We start from the raw sequence: 23,634 nt of genomic DNA, 5'->3' as shown, positions 1-23,634 counted from the left end.
GTGAACAAGTCTTGGAAAATTTTCTTCAGTTCTCAAAGATGATATATTCTTGGTGATGCTGTATACATGTCCTTTAGGTTGATATTGTTAGTTGTACTTTTCAAGTATTAAGTTCTGAATTTAAAGGAATTTGTTCAATCAGTTACAACGTATGTGTTAAAAATCTCTCAATAAGAATGGATTTGACCCACGCCTGTAATCCCAGCGATTTGGGAGGCTGAGGCAGGAGGATTGTGAGTTCAAAGCCAGCCTCAGCAACTTAATGAGGACCTAAGCAACTCAGTGAGACCCTGTCTCTAAATAAAAATATAAAAAGGACTAGGGCTGTGGCTCAGTGCTTAAATACCCCTGATTTCAATCCCTGGTACCAAAAAGGAGAAAAAAAACATAAAAGAATGGATTTGTCTATTTGTTGTTCTATAAATTTTTCCTTGTGATTATTTGTGGCTTCTTTATTGCTTAAAAAATATTAATGGAAATGCTATATTTCCCTACTTAATGGAAGATTTCATTCTTATTACATTTACCTTTATATTTGTAAGAATACCTGGAAGTCTATTTGGTTGGTAATAATAATAAGCCATAACAATATTTTAACAGCATATTATTTTTCTTTTTTCTTTTTTTTTATTAGTTGTGGATGGACCTTTATTTTATTTATTTATTTATATGAGGTGCTGAGAATCAAACCCAGTGCCTCACACATGCTAGGCAAGTTCTCTGCAACTGAGCCTCAGTCCCAGCCCAACATATTATTTTTCAACTGTTTAATTTCAATCTTTTTTAAATGTAATACATTGAGTGAACATTTTACCAAACAAATATTTGTTAAAGTATACAGAAAATGCACAAAAACATACATGCATAGCGAATTGGAATTTTTCAAAGGGCGCACACTCACATCAACACACCCAGATCATGAGCAGTGCTCCAGGTTCCTCTTCAGATCCCTACTCAGAGACAGTTAGTACTTGTAATTATTAATAAATGTACAACAGAATGCAGGGGAATGATTTACAGAAAGTGAAAGGGATGTGTTGAGACGGAACTACTTCAACTATATGATTTCATGCTAAAGTAATGCATGGTTACATTAGAAAACAATACATTCCACTATGAGATAAAAAATAATATATTGAGCTGGATGCCTTGGTGCACATCTGTCATCTCAGCAACTCAGGAGACTGGAACAGGAGGATTGCAAATTTGAAGCCAGCCTGGACAAACTAGCGAAGGCCTTTCTCAAAAACAAATAGACAAACAAATAAACAAACAAACACCCCTCCAAAACTAAAAATCAAAATCTCAAAACAAAAATAAAAAAGATTCTGTATGTAGCTCAGAGAAAAAGTGCCCTGGATTAAATCCTCAGTACCAAAAACAAACAAACAACAAAACAAAACAAACAGAAAAAACAAAAACAAAACAAAACAAAACAAAAAAACAGAAACAAACTAAGCAAGAGGTTGCCATCGCTTATTTGGCTATCAAATTAATTGATATTAAGGAGAAAATGTGAACATCAAACATCAACATTTTAAAAGATGTAAATAAAAGTCATTCTTATTTGATCATTTTGGCAAAATGAATAAAGAGCTCTAAGAATGTTTTACTTAGACATTCTACTTCTGAACATATCAGAGGTAATAAATTATAAATACAAAATAGAGAAATTATAAATACAAAATCTTTTTAGAGATTTTCATTTCATTGTTATTTGTAATACTGAAAGTTTAGAAACCCCCCAATCATGCAGCAATAATGAAATATTACATAAATCATGGATCTGTGTTCTAATGTCACTTGAACAGCTTTTTGGGAAGTTAATAATAATAATACAGAGATAACTTTTAAGACTAAGTGGAAAAGTATATATAATTGCAATTATTTTTCTCAACAAAGTAAAAGAGAAAAATATTTAGAAATAGAAGAGAAATGAGTACTATATTACCAGTGGTTTTCTTTCTTTATTTATTTAAAATTTTTTTTTTAGTTGTAGATGGACACAATACCCTTATATATTTTTATGTGGTGCTAAGTATTGAACCCAGTGCCTTACATGTGCTAGGCAAGCACTCTGCCACTGAGCCATAACTCCAACCCCAGCAGTTGTCTTTAAATGGAAGGATGCATGTTTTTTCTTTTTTCTATTTGTTTATGTTTGACAAATTTACTATAATGATATGTACATTATAGTATAAGCAATAAAATAAATCAGAGTTTAAAAACTAAAGAATCAAGGACTTGTGCCCCGAACTAATAATCACTTACTGTTAGTGTTTTTAGTCTAATCCCAGTTGGGCGATTTGGATGGGTACCCTGATCTATTTGTGCCTAGATTATTCTAGAATTATTCTTGTTCTCAGTTACAGTGTGTCTTCTTGATTCAGCTTTGTCCTTTTTGTGGTTAATCTGTGAGTGAGCTACTTCCACAGCTGGACTTAGAAGTAGCTCCCAAAACTCAGAACACTTGACACGTGTCAGATTTTGTCAGCATTCCTTATCTCTTGGTGAGACTTCCATCATGGACTGAGTTGTTAACTGAGCTTCCTTCTACAACCTAAATTCTGTCTGGTTCCATTCTTTTGGTGGTTCCCACCCTCTGATTTGAATCTGATTGGATACCTGAATCCATCAATTAAGTCACCGTGAAGGGATTGCTGGCCTCCTTCTCTCCAGGATGTAGCTCTCTCCTTGATCAGTTGATCTTATTCCAGGTTTGCCAATCTGGCATCCCTCACTGGTTAAACCTGTTTGTGATGCTGAGCATCAATCCTGCCTTGAATTTGAGTTCTTCAAAGATTGTAATAGAGGGGTTCAGTTATAAATACATTTTAAAGAGCCAAGGCTTCTACTCTGTGGAAGTGCCCTTTCCTGAGTACAGCATTTTCCCAAGCTAAACAGTTTCCACAAAGCCCCCTTCACATGCCTGTTCCTCAGGCTGTAGATAAAGGGGTTCAGCATGGGGGTGACCATTGTGTATATCACAGATGCCACCACTCCAAAATCTGCTGAGTAGGAGGATGAGGGCTGAAAATACACCAGGAAGAGGGTTCCATAGAATACGGTGACTACTGTCAGGTGAGAGCCACAGGTGGAGAAGACTTTGTGCTTCCTCCCAGCAGAGGGAATCCTGAGGATGGTGTGCATGATGTGGGCGTAAGAGACCAGGATGCAGGTGAGAGGTATAATACCTGAGAGAATTGCTTCAGTTAACATTGTGACCTGAAAGGTATGGGTGTCTGAACAGGCAAGCTTGAGGAGTGGGGGTACATCACAGAAGAAGTGTGGGATGGAGTGGGAGGCACAGAAGGAGAGCTGAGCCATCTGGAGAGTGAGGGAAAGGGCCAGGAGGTTGGAGCAGAGCCAGGACGTGGCCACCAGCAGCTGGGGACACATGACAGTGGTGTAGTGCAGAGGCAGGCAGATGGCCACGTAGCGGTCATAGGCCATGATGGCCAGCAGGAAGTCATCCAGCAGGGCCAGTGCCATGAAGTAGTACATCTGCAGGAGGCACCCAGTGTGGGAGATGGTGTGCTGCTGCGTGTGGATGTTCACCAGCACCTTGGGGACAATGGTGCAGGTGAAGCAGGTATCCACGAAGGACAGGTTGGCCAGGAAGAAGTACATAGGTGTGTGGAGGTGCGGGTCAGAGCCAATGGCCAGGATGATGAGCAGGTTGCCCAGCAGGGTGACCAGGTACATGCCCAGGAAGAGCCCAAACAGGAGAGGTTGCTGCTCCTGGTGCTCAGAGAAGCCCAGGAGCAGGAAGTCAGAGATGGAGCTTTGGTTTTTTACTTCCATTCAAAGTAGAACAATTTGTGAAAAACATTGGTCACATGTGTATAGACTTCAAAAATTTGTAGTATTTAAGGCCTTTCATCTGTTTTCTGTGATTTTCTTAAAGATCACAGAGATACATTGGTGTCTCTTGGTACCAGGCATATAAACATGTCAAGAGGGAAGAATTCTGTAAGATGATAAAGGAGATGTTGTTGGGAGTGAGTTTTGTATTCAGTTATCTAGTAAGTTGTCCTGTAGACCTCAATGAGGTTGAACTGGAATTTGGCTAGGAAGAACCTTTCTAAATCAGTCTCCCCTCTCCTCTTTCTCTTTTATTAGGAAAACTATCAGTTTTGAAGGATTGCAAAAGTTGAATCTGATATATATAGGAGTGTGTATTTACTAGAAAATTATCAAGAGGGGTGTGTGTGTGTGTGGGGGGGGGGCGTTTGGGAGAGAAGAGGTAATGATTTACAAGGATGGGTCATTGCTGAGTCTCAGATACTCTTGATATAATGGAATTATGTACTCTCTCTTTCCTATGTAGACCCAACAAATGAGATTATGTGGACAAAACATCTTTCTAGTACATAGCACACAGGGCCTGGGTACCATTATTACACAGTTACAAAGTGTTGGCATTGCCAGGAACTTGGATATGGCTCATCTGTCTTAACTTTAGGCTGATTCCCAGGGAGGCCATGAATATTAAATTAAGTCATGAAGATTAGTAAATCCACTTGTATTTGGCTGAAAATGAGGAAGGGAAAGAAAAGGAGGAAGGAAGAGAAGTTGTGTGTATGTGCGCGCGTGTGCAGGTGTGTATATGAGAGAGAGAAGAGGAGGAGAAGAGGAGAAGAAAAGAGACTAATGTCTTCCAACTTTGCCTGATTCTTACCTGGAAGTTGTGGCCATCCTCAGAGCCTGTCACCACCTCTGGGTGTTGGGTCTGCCTTCCTGTTTCACCTGCCTCCCTGCTTCTCCTTAAGAGGACTAGTAGAAGCCAGACTTGGTGGGTGAGGAAGCAACCTGTCCTCGGGAACAGGAGCAGGGAAGAGCTTTGGGCTTTTCATATGCAGTTGTCTCCTGAGACCCAAGCCCAGACCTAGTGAGAGACAAGATGGGGCAGAGGTCCAACCTCCCACCTGTCCCCTCTGGGCCTGGAGTCCTGAGTCCTAACAGTATCAGGAGCATTTTTCCATCAGATTCAGGGTCTGGGAATCCTGAGACAACTTCTCTGGTGCTCCTTCCCTAAGGCAAAGCAGTGGGAGGCTCCATCTTCTCCCACCCTAACTTGCCATGGAATCCTCAAATTCTAACAGATTCCAATCCTCATGAAGAAACCCTGTCACCTCCCAGCAAATACGTAATGATCAGTAGGTAGAACAGACCTGGTATGGGATAGCAGCATAATCATTGTGTCCAGATGGCTACAGAGCTATCATATAGAAAAAGTAAACAGACTTGATCCCTGTGACTCCAGAGGAGAGACATGTGACTCATACATAAAATATGCAGAGGTTATAGGCACTTCTCCATGAAAGATTATGAAAAAAATTAAAACAGTAGAATGATAACAAAAATATATAGGATAAGCAGGAATAATTTTCTTGTGGTTTTACCTTCCATCATATATACGTAAATCATTCACTATTTATGTCTGCCTATGTTTGTCCTTTCCATGAATGGAATCCTTTCTCGTCTTTCAGTCAATATGATGTGTTGAGTCCCCCTGCCCGCAGCATGGTACCAGGGATTGAACTTAGGGGCCTTGTAAATACTAGGCAAGCACTGAGCTATATCCCCAGCCCCTTTTTGTTTTTATTTTGAGACAGGGACTTGCTAAGTTGCCCAGTCTGGCCTCAAACTTACGCTCTTCCTGCCTCAGCCCTCTGAGTCACTAGGATTACAGTGCACCACAGTGCCCAGTTCAATCTGAAGTTTTCGATATTCATGTTGATACCTGTAATTCAGGTTCATATTATACTTCTCTCTACTATTAGGGAATTTTTGCTTTGGAATGCAGAATGTTTCAACTTTAGAAAAGAATATTGTGCGTATATCATCTGTTATATGGTATCCATAGTAGGTTCTGAGGTTGTGCATTATAATAAAACACAGTAATATTTTGGCAAATAAATGCTCATATCAAGCTAGATAAAAGGACACATACCAATCTGGGTCAGGTTTTGCTACAAAATAAGTTTGCTGAAACTCTTTCATTGATTTAAAAAAAATCTTTATTTTATGAATTTATTTTTATGTGGTGCTGAAGATAGAACCTAGAACTTGCTAAGCAAGCACTTTACCACTGAGTTACAACCCCAGCCCACTTTCATTGATTTTTGGATTCCAGGATTGTAGCAAATGGATGTGGGCTTCCATTCCTTTGTGAGATTATTACCATAATGTATCTATTTGAATGTTTGGATGTTGATGAACATTTGGGCTGGTTGTCATGTTTTTGCCATTATTTAAACAGTTTATTATCTCAGTTGTGATAATAAATTTAGAACTCCTTCTTATCTTATAAAAATACAACCATAAAAAACAAGAAAAAAACCCATAAGAAGTGAAGTCTAAAAAAATGCAGAAATGGCATTTAAATAAGTGGAACCTGGCCTTCTATATTGTTTATTTCTTCTCAAAAAAATGTCCCCATGCAAATAGGAGAAACATTTTGAGACTACCTCTTCTAAAGAAAATATCAATAATAATGATGATAATAACAATAAATCAGTTCTTTGTTCTGTTATTGATATTTTAATGAGTGCTCAAGACTTATTATTTCAATAAAAATGGCCAGAAAATGTATATTTTGTTCCCTTTTAGTCTTATCTTAAATTAAGTTAGATTTTTTTATAAGTGAGAAAATAAAACCATAATAAAGCCAGAATATAATGTTTTTCCATTTCAAAGTTATGCCATAAACATGTTGTACGGTTTTCTGGTGCACCTGCTTAAAAGTCTCTATAGTTTGAATCAAACTACAGAGAAATGTCCACTGGATCATTGCTTAGTGCATTAGTTCAAGGTTTTCTGAGAAGCAGATGTCAAGATGTGATTAGATGTATGTATTAGTCTCCCGAGGAAAAGATCAAATAGGATATTTATAGATATACAGAAAGAAAGTTATTATTGGGAGGGATTGTCTGACATGATTATGGAGGCTAAGAAGTCCTGTGCTTACCCAGGAAAGTCAGGAGTACAGTTCAAGCTTACAGACCCCAGAACCCAGGAAGCCAGTAGTGTCAGTCCCAGTCCAAATTTGAAAGACTGAGAACCAACAGAGCCAAAGTGCAAGGGTGGAAAAAGGTGGATGTCATAGCTCAAGAGTAAATTCACCTTTCTTCCTCTTTTTTGTTCAGTTTGGTCCCTGAGTAGATTGGATGGTACCCACATGCATCAGTGAGGGTGATCTTCTACACTCAAGGCTACACACAAGTCAAATGATAACCTCTCTGGAAAGAGCTTTAGAGATACATCGGGCATCCGTTAACTCAGTCAAATTGAGGCGTTAAAAATCAGCCTCCACAAATGTGGGGAGGGAGCAGGAGAAATCTCTCATATTTGGTTTGAAGAACAGAGAAAATGAAGGGAGATTGGGGTAGGAAGAAAGTCTTGGATTGCAATGAAGTACCAAGAAAGTTCTGGCCAATGGTGCATCCTAGAATCAAAGTTATCCATCTGAAGAGTCCCCTGTTTCTCTGGAATGGGCCTGCCTTGGTGCCTCTGCAATGCCCAATGACTGTCCAGGAGCAGCCTGTGTAAATGTGACACCAGGGCACACTGTGGTGATTGGTTGTTGAGTCAACAATGAAGCTTCTAGAGATGGTAAAGCATATACATTCTATTCTGTTCTTCTAGCCAACTTTCTCAAAGCCTGTTTTATATCCTTGTTTCGAAGGCTGTAGATGAAAGGGTTCAGCATGGGAGTAACTATTGTATAGATGACAGTGACCACACGGTCCTTTGTCACTGAGTAGGTAAATGAGGGACGAATGTACACAGATATTATGGTCCCATAAAATAGTGCCACAACTGTGAGGTGGGATCCACAGGTGGAGAAGACCTTGTACCTGCCTCCCCCTGAAGGGACCCTCAGAACAGCACGGGTGATGTAGACATATGAGACAATAATGAAAATGAAAGGACTCATGATCACAAAGGAGCCCTCTGTGAAGGCCAAAAGTTCATTGACAGAGGTGTCAGAGCAGGAGAGGGTCAGCAGTGGCTGGACATCACAAAAGAAGCGATGGATGACATTGGGGCCACAGAAGGAAAGGCGGCCCATGAGAATTGTGTGGGCAAGTGAGTGGAGGTGGGACACCACCCACGATGCAGTCACCAGCAGGAGACAGCACCTGGGGCTCATGGTTGTAGCGTAATGCAGTGGGTTACAGATGGCGACGTAGCGGTCAACGGCCATGGCAGCCAGGAGAAAACTGTCAGTGATACCAAAGGCCACAAAAAAATACATCTGGGTTAGGCAATGGGCAAAGAGGATGGTCTTTCTCTGTGTTAGCATGCTCACTAACATCTGTGGCACAATGACAGTGGTGAAGCAGATGTCCACCAGGGACAGGTTGGAGAGGAAAAAGTACATGGGGGTGTGTAGGTGAGCATCCCCCCAGATGGCTGCAATGATGACTGAGTTGCCAACCACATTGACCAGGTACATGGCGAAGAAGCTGGAAAAAAGCCATACTTGTTGTCTGGCATCAGTGGTCAGTCCTAGAAGGAGGAATTCAGTCACATGGCTCTGGTTCGCCCTCAGCATTGTTGTCCTACAAGTAAAAAATGTGAAGGGATGTTAGAGCATCAGGGAGCCATTCATGTAGACCACCAGTTAGTCAATGATACAGCTTCATAGCATTGGTGCTGGCATACTTTGATTTCACTTCCAGTTTTGCAACTAATTGTGCAAACTTGAGCACTCGAGCTCTTGTTCCTCGTCCAAAAGACAAAACTTATGACATTCACATTCTTTGGCTATTTTGGAGACAAATGGTAAAGATTACGGAAAGGTATTCAGAAAGTAATTATTTTGCTCAGTTTCCAAAGGTGTTGTATATATGACACATAATTTTTCCTCTATGTTGATGCAGTTGCTTCTTCTCTGTGCAGTCTTTACCTGATCCTTCTGCCTTCTTTCTTCTCTTCCTCTGTAAGAACAGGTGGGGTATCCTAAGTTTTTCCTGCAGAAATCACACAAACATTTGTAGGGATTGTATTCCTGGATCAAAACCATCTTGGAAGAGGTGTACTTCTTTGGGAGTTTAATCATGTGTAGAAAGGTCACACTTGGAGAGGCTGGGACCTGGACATTTGGCATGTCCCTCAGGGTGTGAAACTGTCTAGGGTGGGTGGGAGGTTGGAGATCTACTTCTGGAAGAAGTTAGTCTACTTACCCAACATTGGGCTTGGTGTTTCACACAGGTGGGTGGAATTAAGGAAGACACAGAGGAACTAAGAGATGCATGCCCTCATGAGCAAGAAGAGACTAAAAGGCAGAAGTGTGGGAAATGTGAGAAGTTACTATATATTATAGCAAAATACAGCAAGAGGTGAGAATAGGAGGGTCCTGAGTTCAGGAATTGGTTCCTCATCTCCATAGAAGATACAAGACCAGGGAGAATAGGTCAAGGCTCCAATCTGGCAGAAATTGAATCACTAGTTACCCGTCTGCCTAAGTAGAGAAAAAAAGACCAGAAAGCCATCAGGGCGTAATGTTAGAACAAACCAGGAACCCACCGGGTTGATATTAAGACGACATCCTCTTTATGACTACTCACCAAGGAACAGGACTGGCTTTGGAGAAGAGAGAATGGAAAAGGGATCATATAAGTGGTGGTGTGGTAACCTCAAATAAATGAGGGCAGAGTTAGGGAGGCAGGTTCTCAATTAAAGTCCACATCCTATACTTTCTGTCTCCTACTCATCTTTTTGGTACTTTTGACAATGAGTCAAAAGCAAACCCAAATTATAGTGTGTGTTTTTATTCCCCCCGCCCCACCAAAGAAATGGTCTTTAATGCTACTCAAGTATTTAATTAAATGCTTATATCAAACACACAGTCTGAAACAGGAAATTAAATGTTTTCCTTAATAACATCTGTGAGCCCCATCTGGCTTTTTCAAATATTTAAAACTAAATTGGAATTAGAAAAAAATTATAGTTTTAGTAGAAATGAAATTCTATGGCAGTTTATGGTGTACATAGGGTGCTTTATTTAGGTTATTGGGGGTGGGCATGGAAAAAAGTTGGGAGATGGGTGTTTGTGGTGATGAATTTGAGGGTGGTACCTTTAAAAGGACACTTTCTAATAAGTTCAGGCTGTACTCCAGGGTCTCACTCCTATTGCTGGGAAAACTGGATATCCACATGTAGAAGAATGAAACTAGATCCCTATCTCACCCTGCACAAAAGTCAATTCAAAGTGGATCAAAGACCTAGGAATCAGACCAGAAACTTTGCAACTGCTGGGAGAAAACATAGGATCAGTACTCCAACATGTTGACACAGGTACCACCTTCCTTAGCAAGACCCTTAAAGCTCAAGAAATATAAACAAGAATTAGTAAGTGGGATGGCACCAAGTTAAAAAGCTTTAGCACAGCAAAGGAAACAAGAGCATGAAGGGAAAGCCTAGAAAATGGGAGAAATCTTTGCCAGATATTTCTCTGACAGGGGATTAATATCCAAAATACATAGCAGTGTGTTTCTAAACCTCAGTGATCTTAAACTCATTGCTCTGCTCAGGAGAACCCAGGCCTTTTCTCTTTTAAAACTTTACCAAGAATTTGCATCACAGTACTTTTGCTGAAACATCTTTTCTCTCTGAGATGCTTGGTGCTGGTCTATTTTGGATCCTTCCACTTTAGGAGAGGGGCTTCTAAGATGTGGACAACATCTGGAGTGGCACATGATGAAAATTCTGCAAAGGCAGAGTCTGCTTTGCTCATCACTGTTTTCCAGTTCCTTCCATGGTACCTGACACATAATAGTTGCATTAAAAAAAAAACACCAATGGACAGATTGAAGCAGATATATCTCCTTTAATAGGACTTTGAAAATTATGAGTTTTTACATAAGTAACTGGGAGACTAAACTCCTAGAATCAGCAAAGCCAATGGGAAAAGTTCATGAGTTCTGCCAGGGGATGTGAGTTTTGTGTTCCGGTTCAAATATTTTTTTTAGCTGTTTACCCATGGGAGAAAAATCTTTATGCTTCTATTTTTTTTCTTAGCTGAAAAATAGGGAAATTAAAACATCATCTTGAGAAGTTTATTGTTAAAATAAGACACGCATTTGTATCTTATGTGTTGAAGTCCACAATGTTCTATATGAATATTACTTGTACAAACAATAAGATTTCTTATTATTTAGCTAAACTTAATTGTGTGCAACTGAAAAATAGTGGATGAAATCTAAAGGAAACCAGGTAGCAGTAAAAGAGGCTAATGTGTTTGAAAACGGTTGCAAGGAGGAGATTGAAACAGTCATTGGAAGGAGTGCAGCATCCAGGCTGAAGAGGGCAATAGAGAAACATGCTGCAGACCTGGGATACACTGGATTTTCCCAGGAAGAGAAGGAAAAGGACAAAAGTCGTCAAGGATTTTCTGTTCCTTAGGACAGTTCTTACAGGGGTGTGTTTAAGTGGTCTCTGACTGCTGCAATAAATTACCATTAACAGTGGCTTAGCAAAGCCCAAGTTTGTTACCTTGCGTTGCATAGATCAGAGGTCTGATATGGGTATTATTGGTCTAAAAATCAAGGTGTTGACAGGCTGTATTCCTTTCTTGTGGTTCCACAGAAGAACCCAGTTTCTTGCCCCTTCTAGCTTCTTGTGCCTGTCCATATTTCTTGGCTAGTCATCCCCTTTGTCCATCTGCAAGTCCAGCAATGTTGAGGGAATTCTCATGCTGCCATCTCTCTAGTTCTCATTTCTTATTTCCCTCTTCTACATTTAAGGACCTTGGGTTCACTTGGATTATCCAGAATGATCTAATTTAAGGTCAGTTGATCAGCAACCCTAATTCTACCTGAAAACTTAATTCTCCTTTGCCAGGTAGCATGATATATTCATTGGTTTTAGGCATCAGGATGTGGATATCTTCAGGAGGCTATTGTTTTATCTACCACAAAATGATGAGGAAATTCAGGGATCTAAGTTCTTGACAGCTGTTTCCATGAACTGTCAATGGATGACATTCTCTGGTGGTTCTGAGCATTTCACCCTTACCACAGTGCTCTCTTATTCCAATAGTTTCTGACTTATTCCAAAAGGTGCATCATTTCTGACTTGTTCAAAAGGTGCATTATTTGCCATCATTTCACTAGATATTATGAAATGTTCTGGGTTCTAAAGTGAACTATGTGTGGGCTGAACCAATAGGAAAAGAGAGAGAAGTGTTGGGTGGGGGAGAGAAAGAGGAGGAGGAGGGGGAGGAAGTGGAGGAGGAGGGGGAGGAGGAGGAAGAGGGGGAGGGGGAGGTAGCTTCGGAGGAAGTAGTAGTAGTGTGTGTGTGGAGAGCACATACAGAGGGCAGGGTAAAGGAATGAGCCATAAATGAGAATTTGTGTCCTTATGCAAGTAAGTGCATGGGGAGATGGGGTGGTGAAAAAAGTAACAATAAAATTAGAATTGTATATCCAGACTTGTGATTCAAGTCTGAGAGTCTGACACAGAAATTAACAGGCTTACAAGCATCAGAAGGCTCCTTACACAAAGATCCAAGTTGAAAGAATTTTGGAGAAAGCTTTTGAGTAAAAACAAAACAAAACAAAACAAAACAAAAAACCATCCAGGGGAATGGCATGAAAGATTGAAAATGGGCATTACCAAATACTTTAATAAAATGTATTTTTTTGCACAAAACCAAAAAACTACACACACACACACACACAAACACACATCTATGGATCAAAGAAAAAGAAGTGAGAACATATGCATTACAGTTCAAGATTTAGAAACCAAACAATATATTACCAAATAACCTGGTTAAAAAGAAAATCAAAAAGGAAATTAGGAAATAGTGTGGACTACTATGAGTGTGCTAACATAGAAGAATTTTTTAGCTTCAGATATTTGCAGAAATCAACAAAACTAAAACAACACCAAGATATTGGAAGGCGTTATTTAACAACTCAAAGAACGAGTAAGTTTTAGTGATCTGTTGTGCTACAGTTGATAACAATATATCGTACATTTCAAAATTACTAACATATATTTTTTAACATTCTCACTGAAGAAAAAATGGTAAATGGTTGAGGTGATGGGCCTGATAGTTAGCCCATTATGTTGAATTTTTCTATGATCCATATATTGAGCAAAATATCACATTATATTCCACAAATACACACAATTCTTAGTTGTCAATTAAAAATTAAAAAAAGATAGAAAACTCTAATAGAAGAATCATAATAGAAGAATATAAATGGATGACAAAATAAATAATAGTAGTTACAAGATGGCAACAGAAAAGAATAAAGAGCAAAATTCAATGACTCATAGAACAAACAAATAAAAATATTAATTTACCAAGATTGTTTTGTAGTACGCAAAACAATGGCTCTGCAAAATATCAGGAACGTGATATTCCAGTCTCTTGAACCTGTAAATGTCACTTTAGGTAGAAAGAGATTTGAGGCAGACCCTCAAACTTGCTATCCCCCTGCCTTGATCTCCCTAGTAGCTGGAATTACAGGAATGTGCCACCATGACCAGCAAGTTAAGAATTATCTGACGGGAAATTGTTCTGGATTATCCAGGTGGTGCTTATATAAACTGTCCTTGTAGCAGAGAAAGAGAGAGAGATTTGATATACAAAGAGAAGGCAGTCACGTGGCAGAAGTAAAGGGAAGCAGAATCATAAAGAAGGTACTTGTGGCTTTCAAGATTGGAGTGATGTGATCCCAAGTCGAGGAGTGTTGGCAGCCCAGGAAGCTGGGAGAGGCAAGGAGTGCATTCTTCCCTTGAGCTTCTAGAGGAGCATGGCCTGCTGACACCAGAAGTTCAGTGAAGCCCCAGTGAAACTGATGTTAGTTTTCGGGACTCCAGAACTGTGAAATAATAAATTTCTTCTGTTTTTAAGTCACCAAATTTGTGATACTTTGTTATAGCACCCTTAGGAAATTAATACATGTGTCCTATAAAAAATTAATGAAATAGACCTCGCAAGACATATTAAGAAAATAAAGAAATGCATGTAAACATAATCAAGAAATTATTTCAGATATACAAAGATAAAATAATAAAAGTCTTATGAACTAAACCAGAAAATCTGGATAAAATGGATAAACATATATAAACATAAAGCATTTAGGAATTACTAAAATAGGCTAATCCATGCAAAAAAAATTAGAAATGGTAGTCAAAAACTTCTAAAAACCAAAATAAAACAAAATGAACCTCATGCCCAGATAGTTTTAAGGTAGACTCTATTAAACTGTCAAAATACTTTTATTGTATACAAGTTGTGCCAGTAACCAGAAAATGGGGGTAGAGAGAAGGGAGGACTTTCTCAACTCATGTTGCAAGATTAGTTTAATTCTGATTTCAGAGCCAGAAATAAATGAAGAAAATAAAATTATATGCCCATTTTGTTTGTGAATATGATGCAAAGTTCACATAGCATTAAAATAATACAGCAGGAATAAACAGATTGATCCCAGTAATGCAAGGACCACTCAACATTAAAAAAATCCTAAATTTGAAAAAAATTGAAAAAAATCATTAATATACTTTTCCACATTAATGAAATAAAAGAAAAAATTATATGATAATTTTAATTGAAGCAGAACAACCATTTTTGAAAGTTCAATACCTGCTTTTTAAAAAAATATTTATTTTTTAGTTGGAGTTGGACACAATACCTATATTTTATTTATTTTTATGTGGTGCTGAGGATCGAATCCAGGGCATCACATGTGCTAGGCAAGCACTGTACTAGTGAACTACAATCCCAGCTCCTAGAATTTTCTCAATTTGGAAAAGCTGTGTTTACCCAAACCCTATGAAATATACCATACTAAATGGGGAAACCTCAGATGCATTCCTTATAAAGATAAGAAATGGGTTGGGACATCCATTATCACCACAAATGGTAGTATGATAGGACCCTATCAACAAAGAAGATAGACTCATCTGGGAAAAAAGAGAAAAATCAATTGATGAACTATTAGAACCAATAAATGAATGTGGTGGGATTTCTGGACACATGAGTATCCTAGAAATCAAATTCAATGTCATTTCTCTAAATTAAAAATAATTCACTGGAATATATAATAATAAATAAGATGCTATCCTTTGTTGCAGCAGAAACTCTAAAGCTCAAGGAATTAATTTATCCAAGAATAGAAAAACTACTATGTGGAAATGTTTTAAAATCCAACAAAATGGCAAATAAGATGATTAGAATAAATGGGGAGAAATTTCATCTTCTTGCGTAGAATGAGTAACATTACAAAAAATGTTTCCCATATTAGTCTATAAATTTAATTCAATCTCAGTTAAAAGATCTTTTGTATTTTTTGAAGCCTTTAATAAATTTATTCTCAAATATACATATAATAATAAATATTTGGAGGAAAGTTTCAAAATGGCAGAATAGAGAAGGTTGCTTTTCTGATCCATGATATGAAACCAAGAAAGCCAACAGGTAGCTTCTCAGCAAGGTGGGTAAACAACAAAAAAGGGGGGGGACTTTATTGGAATTTAATATTGAAAATTCAAAGCAGATCAGAGACTCAGGAAGTTGGATATAATAAAACAAGGAAGAAATTCCCAACACACCAGCTAGAGCAGTCCCTCTAGGGGCAAAGTGGAGGGACAAGGGAGTTAAAGAAATGAACTTTTTAAAATATTAAAACAAATGAGCTTTGGAATATTTTATTTATTTTTATTTTTTTGTGGTACTGGGGATTGAACCTAGGGCCTTGTGCATGTGAGGCAAGCACTCTACTAACTGAGCTATATCCCCAGGCCTTGGAATATTTTATTTTTTAAAAATTAAAAAAGTTTAAATTTGTTCTAATTAGTTATACATGATACTAGAATGCATTTTGACACATTGTACACAAGTGGAGAACAACTTCTCTTTCCTCTGGCTGTGAAGAGTCACTCCAGTAGTGTAATCATACATGTATATAGGGTAATAATGTCCATCTCATTCTACTGTACTTCCCATCCCCACAACCCCTCCTCTCCCTTTATTCCCCTCTGTACAATCCAAAGTTCCTTCATTCTTCTCTAACCCCTGCCCCACTATGGGTCAGCATCTGCTTATCAGAGAAAACATTTGTCCTTTGGTTTTTTTGGGATTGGCTCATTGGAACTCACATTTTTAGGAGGTCTGTGTTATGTCTGGTATGGAGAGTTTAAAGATCAAAGACACTAAAAGGCATGCTGCACAATATCCTTGTGTGGGAAATAAGCTGCCATCTCTCCAGGCTGCATGCAGAGGATGGAGGAAGGAAGCATTTTGTAGCTGTGGAATTTAGGCCAGCAGCTGGGGAAGGTGATTCCTGGAAAACCCAAGTTTGCCCCAAAATATGGACCTAGCAAACCCATACTACATAACATAAAGTGTGCTTAAATGACCAGGAGAAAATCAAATGTGGAGAGAGGTTTACATGGGTGACTACTGGTCATGGAAACCTACCTGGTTCTCCCCTTCCCCCTCCAACCTGGCTGCTTGCAGGACTGGGAGAAATGCACCTGGAGGGGGAATTTGAAATGGCAGGGGCCTGAATGATTGAGTTTGGATACTGAACCCGAGACCGGGAAATGTGGGGTCTGCAAATTATGTAGTGGACTAAGAACTGGTTCCTCCACCACATGAGTGGAACCCAGGGATGATCCTTGGGATGAAGTCTTCCAAGGTGGACTGGCAATTGCTATGCTCTAGAGGTGAGCTGATTTAAAGTCTCCAGATCAATTGGCATTCAGTCTACCTAACCTACACCCCACTTCCAGGAGTTCTGCCTACAGGATTACCTCTCTCACTTTAGCAACCCCACCCAAGACTGCTGAGAAGGGAAGCTGAGAATTTTTTGAACTCCAAGGGACACAATTCTTTAACTTTTCATTGAGATCTTTTCCCCCCCTTTTCTCTGTTTTATTGTGACCTTAATGGTTCATGGGTATTTATACACATTTGTGTTTTTTTCCCCCATCTCTAGCACTTTTAAAGCCAGTTATTTTTCATGGATCAGTATTTTGAGGACTAGGATATTTGATTAGTATATTTCAGCTTGTTTTGTATTATTTTATCTTTATTTATTTTTTACATTTTCATTTTACTTATTTTTTATGTGGCACTGAGGATCTAACCCAGTGCCTCACATGTGCTAGGTGAGTGCTGTACCACCGAACCCCAGCCCTTATTTTTATTTTTTAAATTTTTACTCTCCATATAAATATTCTCTCTCACTTACCTGTTTCCTTTGATTTTCCTTCTCTCTTTTTTTCTGCTAACAGCCAATCTCTATTGTTCTTTCACTCTTCCTTTAAATTTTTTTACTTCTGTCTTCTTTCCTCCTTCCTCATAATCATCACATTCTACATCACTTCTGTTCTCTCAGAGTCTACCATTGCAAACCCTTTTGAAAATTTACTGTTTTTACTGTGGCATTAATTGATCATATCATTTATTGTGACAAGTAGCATTATAGATGTCATAGCAGGAACTATTTGGTTTAATCCTATATATTGTTTGCAATTGTTGTTGTTACTATTTGTCTCCTCCTAAGTGGTAAGGTACTGGAAACCTGTAGGGACACTACAAGTCCACAGGGTAGAAACTCTATTACCTCAGATCTATACTGTTAGGTGGGTAGATACACAAACATGAAAAAGCAAGAGAACAAATCACCCCAAATAAATCAGGATGCTTTAATAACAGAATCCAATGACACCACAGTGGAAGAAATGTCAGAGAAGTAATTTAGAATGTACGCAAACTGATCTGTGAGGTAAAGGATGTTGTAAGGAGTAAAATCAGAAAGAAAATAAAGAAAGTGAAAGATAACTTCAATAAAGAGGCAGAGATTATAAAAAAAGAATCAACAGAAATACTTGAAATGAAGGAAACAATAAATGAAATTAAAAATTCAATGGAAAGTATCTCCAACAGACTAGACCACTTGGAAGACAGAACCTCAGGCAAAGATAAAATATATACTCTTGAAAATAAAGTCAGCCACACAGAGAATATGGTAAGAAACCATGAACAGAACTTCCAAGAAATAATCTGAAAAGAGCAAATTTACGATTTATCAGGATAGATGAAAGCCTGGAGATACAAACTAAAGGAATGCAGAATCTTTTTAATGAAATAATATCAGAAATTTCCCCAACCCTAAAGAGTGAAATGGAAAATAAAGGAGGCTTACAGGACACTAAATAGACAAAATTACAACAGACCCATACCAAGGAACTTTATTATGAAAAGGCCTATCATAAAGAATAAGGATAGAATTTTAAAGTCTGCCAGAGAAAAATGACAGGTCACAGTTAGAATGAAACCAATCTAATCTCAGCATATTTCTCATCTCAGACCCTCAAAGCTAGGAGGTTTTGGAATAATATATACCAAGCTCTGAAAGAAAATGGATGCCAGTCAAGAATATTATACCCAGAAAAATTAAGCTTCAGAATTGCTGATAAAATAAAAACCTTCTACAGTAAACCAAGTTAAAAGAATTCACAACTAGAAAGCCTGCACTACAAAACATTCTCAATAGAATATTTCATGAAGAAGAAATGAAAAATAAAAGTGAAAACCAGCAAGGGGAGGAAATACAGTACAATCAAAGAGAAATTAATTCAAATTAAAAACCAGAAATAAATCAAAATTACAGGGAATAAAAATCATTTCTCAATAATATCAGTGAATGTAAATGGCCTAATCACATCAATCAAAATACATAGACTAGCAGATTGGACTAAAAAAGAAGACCCAACAATATGCTGTCTCCAAAGAGACTCACCTCATAGACAAAGACATCCACAGACTTAAGATAAAAGGATGGGGAAAAATATCATTCACATGGATCAAGTAACCAAGAAGAGGTTTTTATTCTCATATCAGATAAAGTGGAATTCCAGCCAAAGTTAATCAGAAGGGACCAAGAAGGTCATTTTATATTGCTTAAGGGAATTATATATCAACAAGACATAACAATTGTAAATATTTATGCCCCAAACAATGGAGCATCCATATTCATCCAACAAACACTTCTCAATTTCTTTTTTTAATGTTTTTTTAGTTGTAAATGGACATAATACCTTTATTTTGTTTATTTATTTTTATATGGTGCTGAGGATTGAACTCAGTGCCTCACACGTGTGAAGCAAGTGCTCTATTGCTGAGCCACAACCTCAGAACAACACTTCCCAACTTAAAGAATCAAATAGATTACAACACAATAATACTTGGTGACTTTAACACACCTCTCTCACTGCTGGATAGATCCTCCAAACAAAAACTAAGAAGCTATAGAACTAAAAAATACAATTTATAATTTAGACTTAACAAACATGTATAGGATATTTCTTTCATCAATGACTGAATACACTTTCTTCTCAGCAACACACAGATCCTTCTCTAAAATAGCATGTTAAGTAAGCTATCACATATGTTGGCATACAATTGTAATATTAACTGAATATATTTTTTAGCATCTGTAGGGTTGTTTTGATAGCTCTGTTTCCAGTGATATTAATTTTTGTGTTCTTGCTTTTTCTTGATTAGACTTGTTAGATTTGTATCAACTTTTAGCTGTATTATTTCTTTTATATTTCATATATTTCTGCTCTTACCTAATTTGAAAATAATTTGATTGTTAAACTAGCTTCTGACACAAGTACTTTTAAGTTATAAGTGTTCATCTGAGTACTGTTTCATCCCAGAGATTCTGATATTTTAAGCTTTTATTATCACTTACTTCAAAGCACTTTAAAAATATATTTTAGCATTGAGGAACCTTTATTTATTTATATGCAGTGCTGAGAATCAAACCCAGTGCTTCACACATGCCAGGCAAGTATGCTACTGCTGAGCCCTTTTCCAAAACTTCTTAAATTTTCTACTTGTCATTTTTGAGTATAGTTCTCTATAAATAACAAGTAGGGCAAGGTGGCTGATAATGTTGTTAAGCCTTCTATATTATTACTCCTTCCAGCAAAGTGAGGGGGCTTAAATCTCAAAATATGATTGGGGATTGTCTATTTTTAATTTTAACTTCATGTATTTTGAAATTTCATTATTAGGTACATAAACATTTAGGATTGTTATACTTTCTTGAAGAAGTTACCCTATTATGGTTATGAATTGTTCCCATTTAGCTCTGAAAATCTTTTTTCTTGAAATTTATTCTATGTTAAAGCTCTACTTCAGATTTCTCATGCTTACTTTCCCCATCTTTTGCTTTTAACCTATTGGTGTACTGATATTTAAAGTGTGATATGTATAGAGCATATGGTTATTGCTTGCTTTTTATACATGTTAAACATTTATACCTTTTAAGTACAATATCTAGTTCATTTATATTTAAATTAATTATTGATTTTGTTGGAAAAAAAAGAACACCTGACATGAAGGTCAGTGGAAAATTGGGTAAATGATAGGTTTGATGATAGAATATTTCTAGAGAACAGGTTGAATAGTCCTGGTGTCAGGCACAGAGACAAGATTGTTGGAATGCTCTGTTGAAATTGTTCATTCTTTCATTTATCATATGGCACACAATAACAGATTTATTTTATTGTTTGTGAACACTTTTTGTTTTACAAATAAGAGTTCTGTCATCACTAGGAAAAAAAAAGATTTGGAAGTAGTCAGTTAAACTTGAAAATGAAGAGTAAAAAGAGAGTCCTTGTCTTTTCAGAGATTAAGAATAATAAAAGCTAATAATAATAGGAAATAGTGTGGTTTTGGTGCAAGACCAGACAGTAGGTGGAAAATAGTAGACAACCTAAAGATTTAGAGCAAGACCAACATCTATATGAGAACTTATTACAGGAAAATGGTGGCACTTAAAAGCCAAGCAGGAAAAGATGGAATATTTGGAAGTGTTAGAAAGACTGGTTAATTATATGGAGCATAACCTGAGAGAATTGCTATTTAATTGCTACACATCATGTATAAAGGTGGATTCCAGATGGATTATGGTTTTACATGTGACATCAAGAAAATAGAAAAAAATTTATAGGAGGCTATGAGTTAAAAGGGGAAAAACTTAAACAAGATTCCCAACATTAAAAAAGCTAAAAGGCAAATATTAAATCAGTTACATCATAATTATGAATAAAACAGACATATGAAAAACTAGGAAGTAATATTTGCAATATTTAACAGAGGAGGTACTAATAACTAGAATATGCAATGACCACTTTTACTTCCATAAGAAAAGTGTAAGAACTCCAGTGAAGAAGAGTTCAAGAAAGCCAAAGGGCTAAGTGTATGAAGAGATGGTCAAATTGACTCTTATCCAATAAATGAGAAAGTAAGCGATATTTCACTTTCTATTTGTTAGCTTGGCAAACATTAGAAAGGAGAACAAGGAAAACATTGGCAAGGATGTGAGGACGTTGAGACTTCTAGGCACTGCAGGCAGGAATGTACACTGGTGTGATACCCTCAAGAACAAAGCGCTTGTCAGCATTTGTGACCCTACAGTCCTGCCCCTAGATGTGTATTTCTGAGTGATTCCCAAGCAGACATATAAAAGCTCAAGGATGAGGATATTTTTGCACTGTCATTTGCAGCAGTGGGAAGTCTGAGGGAATTCGGGTGCCCATCAATGGCTGGTAAACATGATGGAGGTGTACCAAGGGGCTGTTTAGAAGCAACAACAATGGATTTTAAAAACATAATTTGAGTGAAAAGAGTATACGGAAATCTATGACAATGTACTTTATGTAAAATAAAAATGCAAAAAATCTAACAAGTGTTATCCATACACAGAGTGAAACCTTAAGCACATGAGAATAGGAAGGTCCTGGGAGTGGGGAATGAGCATACAAGGTCACAGGGGAGTGAGGAAGCAAACATTAAAGTGGCCAGGTGATGGTAATGTGCCATGTAGTTCATTCAGCTCTTTGTATTTGAAGTCTGTGACTAAGAGGATATCAAGTCTTAAGTAGAACTCAGGGGATTTCTTTTTCTTTATTCTGATCCTCAAAGCATGAGCCCATCAGGAACGGAGATGCCAGGTCATATAGCTGAAATATTGCCAGTAAAGAGAGTCCATCTCCTAAATCATACTCTTGAACCCTTTTAATCACAACTGATAAATGTATATATCCTGAGGGGAGATTCATGAGCCAAGGATTCCACTAAGCCTGGAAGTACCAGCCTCCTCTGTCAGTTGATGTCACTGCTAATGATGTTAGTGAACTTTGCTTTCTCATGTTAATTCACTCAATAAATTTTCTTTTTTTTTAAAGAGAGAGAGAGGAGAGAGAGAGAGAGAGAGAGAGAGAGAGAGAGAGAGAGAGAGAGAGAGAGAATTTTTTAAATATTTACTTTTCAGTTTTTAGTGGACACAACATCTTTATTTCATTTTATGTGGTGCTGAGGATTGAACCCAGCGCCCTGCGCATGCCAGGTGAGCATGTTACCGCTTGAGCCACATCCCCAGCCCCACTCAATAAATTTTCACCGAATTCTAGGAGACAACCTAAGCACCAAGGACACAGAAAAATCAGATACAATGACAGTTGTTCTGATGTTTGAACACAGTGACTGTCCCAAGGCCTCTTTCCTAGGTAAAATTTCCCTAGCTGCTTTTAATCCTTACCTTAGTATTTTGTTAGCTACCATCAGGCACAGGTGAAGCTCCCTGTGTGGTGGTTAAGTATTTCTTTTATAATGTGAAGTCATGGGGGACAAACTGTCATTTATGAAATTCTACATTATTGGGATGGAAGTAATCATATACGAACTTATCTATTTCATAGCTTTCCAAATTGTGTTCTTTGGGAGATTTACCACCATCAAAAAATGGTTGGGAAGCTGAGGGTAATGTAATAGAGGGGTTCTAGATCTCTAATTGGGTAAATTCTATTTTGGTATTTATATATTGAATAACTGCATAAGAAGTTGCATGAAAATGTGATTGGAATAATATACTTAACTGTGAAAAACTGAGGCTCACAGAGGGGGTGATTTACCCAATTCCATAAACTAAGTTGTCAATGGGAGTGGTATGAGCACCCAGGCCACACCAGGTTTCTCTTCCCTTACTGGCTCGCATGCGTGAGCTTACGGTCCTTGCTGCTGTGAAGATCTTCAGAGGTTGAGGTGAGAACACAGAATCTGAAGATTTCCTTCACAGTCTTGGCTTTTGGGGACAACCAGGAGCCAGGCTGGACCAACAGAAGCTACAATTATCCCTTCCAAGTACAGAACCCCTTTTCTTGGGGTCTAACCTGCTAATATTATGTAAATGCAGGAGAAACCAGGGAATGTGAAGCCTCTGGTTTTAAAAGCTAAGGCAGCGTGCCTCAAGCTTAGGATGCATGGGCAGATGACCTGGTTTATAGTCTCAGCCACAGAAGCCTCAGATTCCATCCACACTTGCAAAAAGAGTATGTCATACAAAAGAATCCCTTGATTTCTAACATGCTAGGATTGAGGACTTGGGTATAGTGATGGGATTAAAGATAAGAGTACTTACTCAGAAAAGGATTGGTGACCTCCAGAATGGCTGTTTGAGGGTCCAGGCATCCTCTCCTCACTATCATTGACTGAAGGAAGGGGAGGGGGCAGGGGGAGGGCAGATCTCTCAAAGCAGGCAAGGGAGGAAAGGGCCCAGGTTTGGTGTGGGAGGTGACAGGATTCAC

The 23,634-nt window shown here is 37.9% G+C and overlaps 2 protein-coding genes across 2 annotated transcripts; both read right to left on the bottom strand.

Annotated features, from left to right (window-relative positions):
• Positions 1-2,817: 2,817 nt before the first annotated feature.
• On the bottom strand, positions 2,818-3,804 carry LOC124097334 (olfactory receptor 1G1-like). Its single transcript, XM_046451767.1, has one exon. It carries the CDS (start codon positions 3,802-3,804, stop codon positions 2,818-2,820), a length of 987 nt encoding a protein of 328 aa, XP_046307723.1.
• Positions 3,805-7,633: 3,829 nt separating this feature from the next.
• Positions 7,634-8,563, bottom strand: LOC124097505 (olfactory receptor 1L6-like). Its single transcript, XM_046452031.1, has one exon. It carries the CDS (start codon positions 8,561-8,563, stop codon positions 7,634-7,636), a length of 930 nt encoding a protein of 309 aa, XP_046307987.1.
• Positions 8,564-23,634: the final 15,071 nt, after the last annotated feature.

This window comes from Marmota monax, unplaced genomic scaffold, assembly GCF_021218885.2.
Source record: "Marmota monax isolate L192 unplaced genomic scaffold, Marmota_monax_Labrador192_F-V1.1 WCK01_AAM20220418_F8-fsc00020, whole genome shotgun sequence".
Classification (NCBI taxonomy): domain Eukaryota; kingdom Metazoa; phylum Chordata; class Mammalia; order Rodentia; family Sciuridae; genus Marmota; species Marmota monax.
This window is presented reverse-complemented; position numbering and strand designations above follow the sequence as displayed.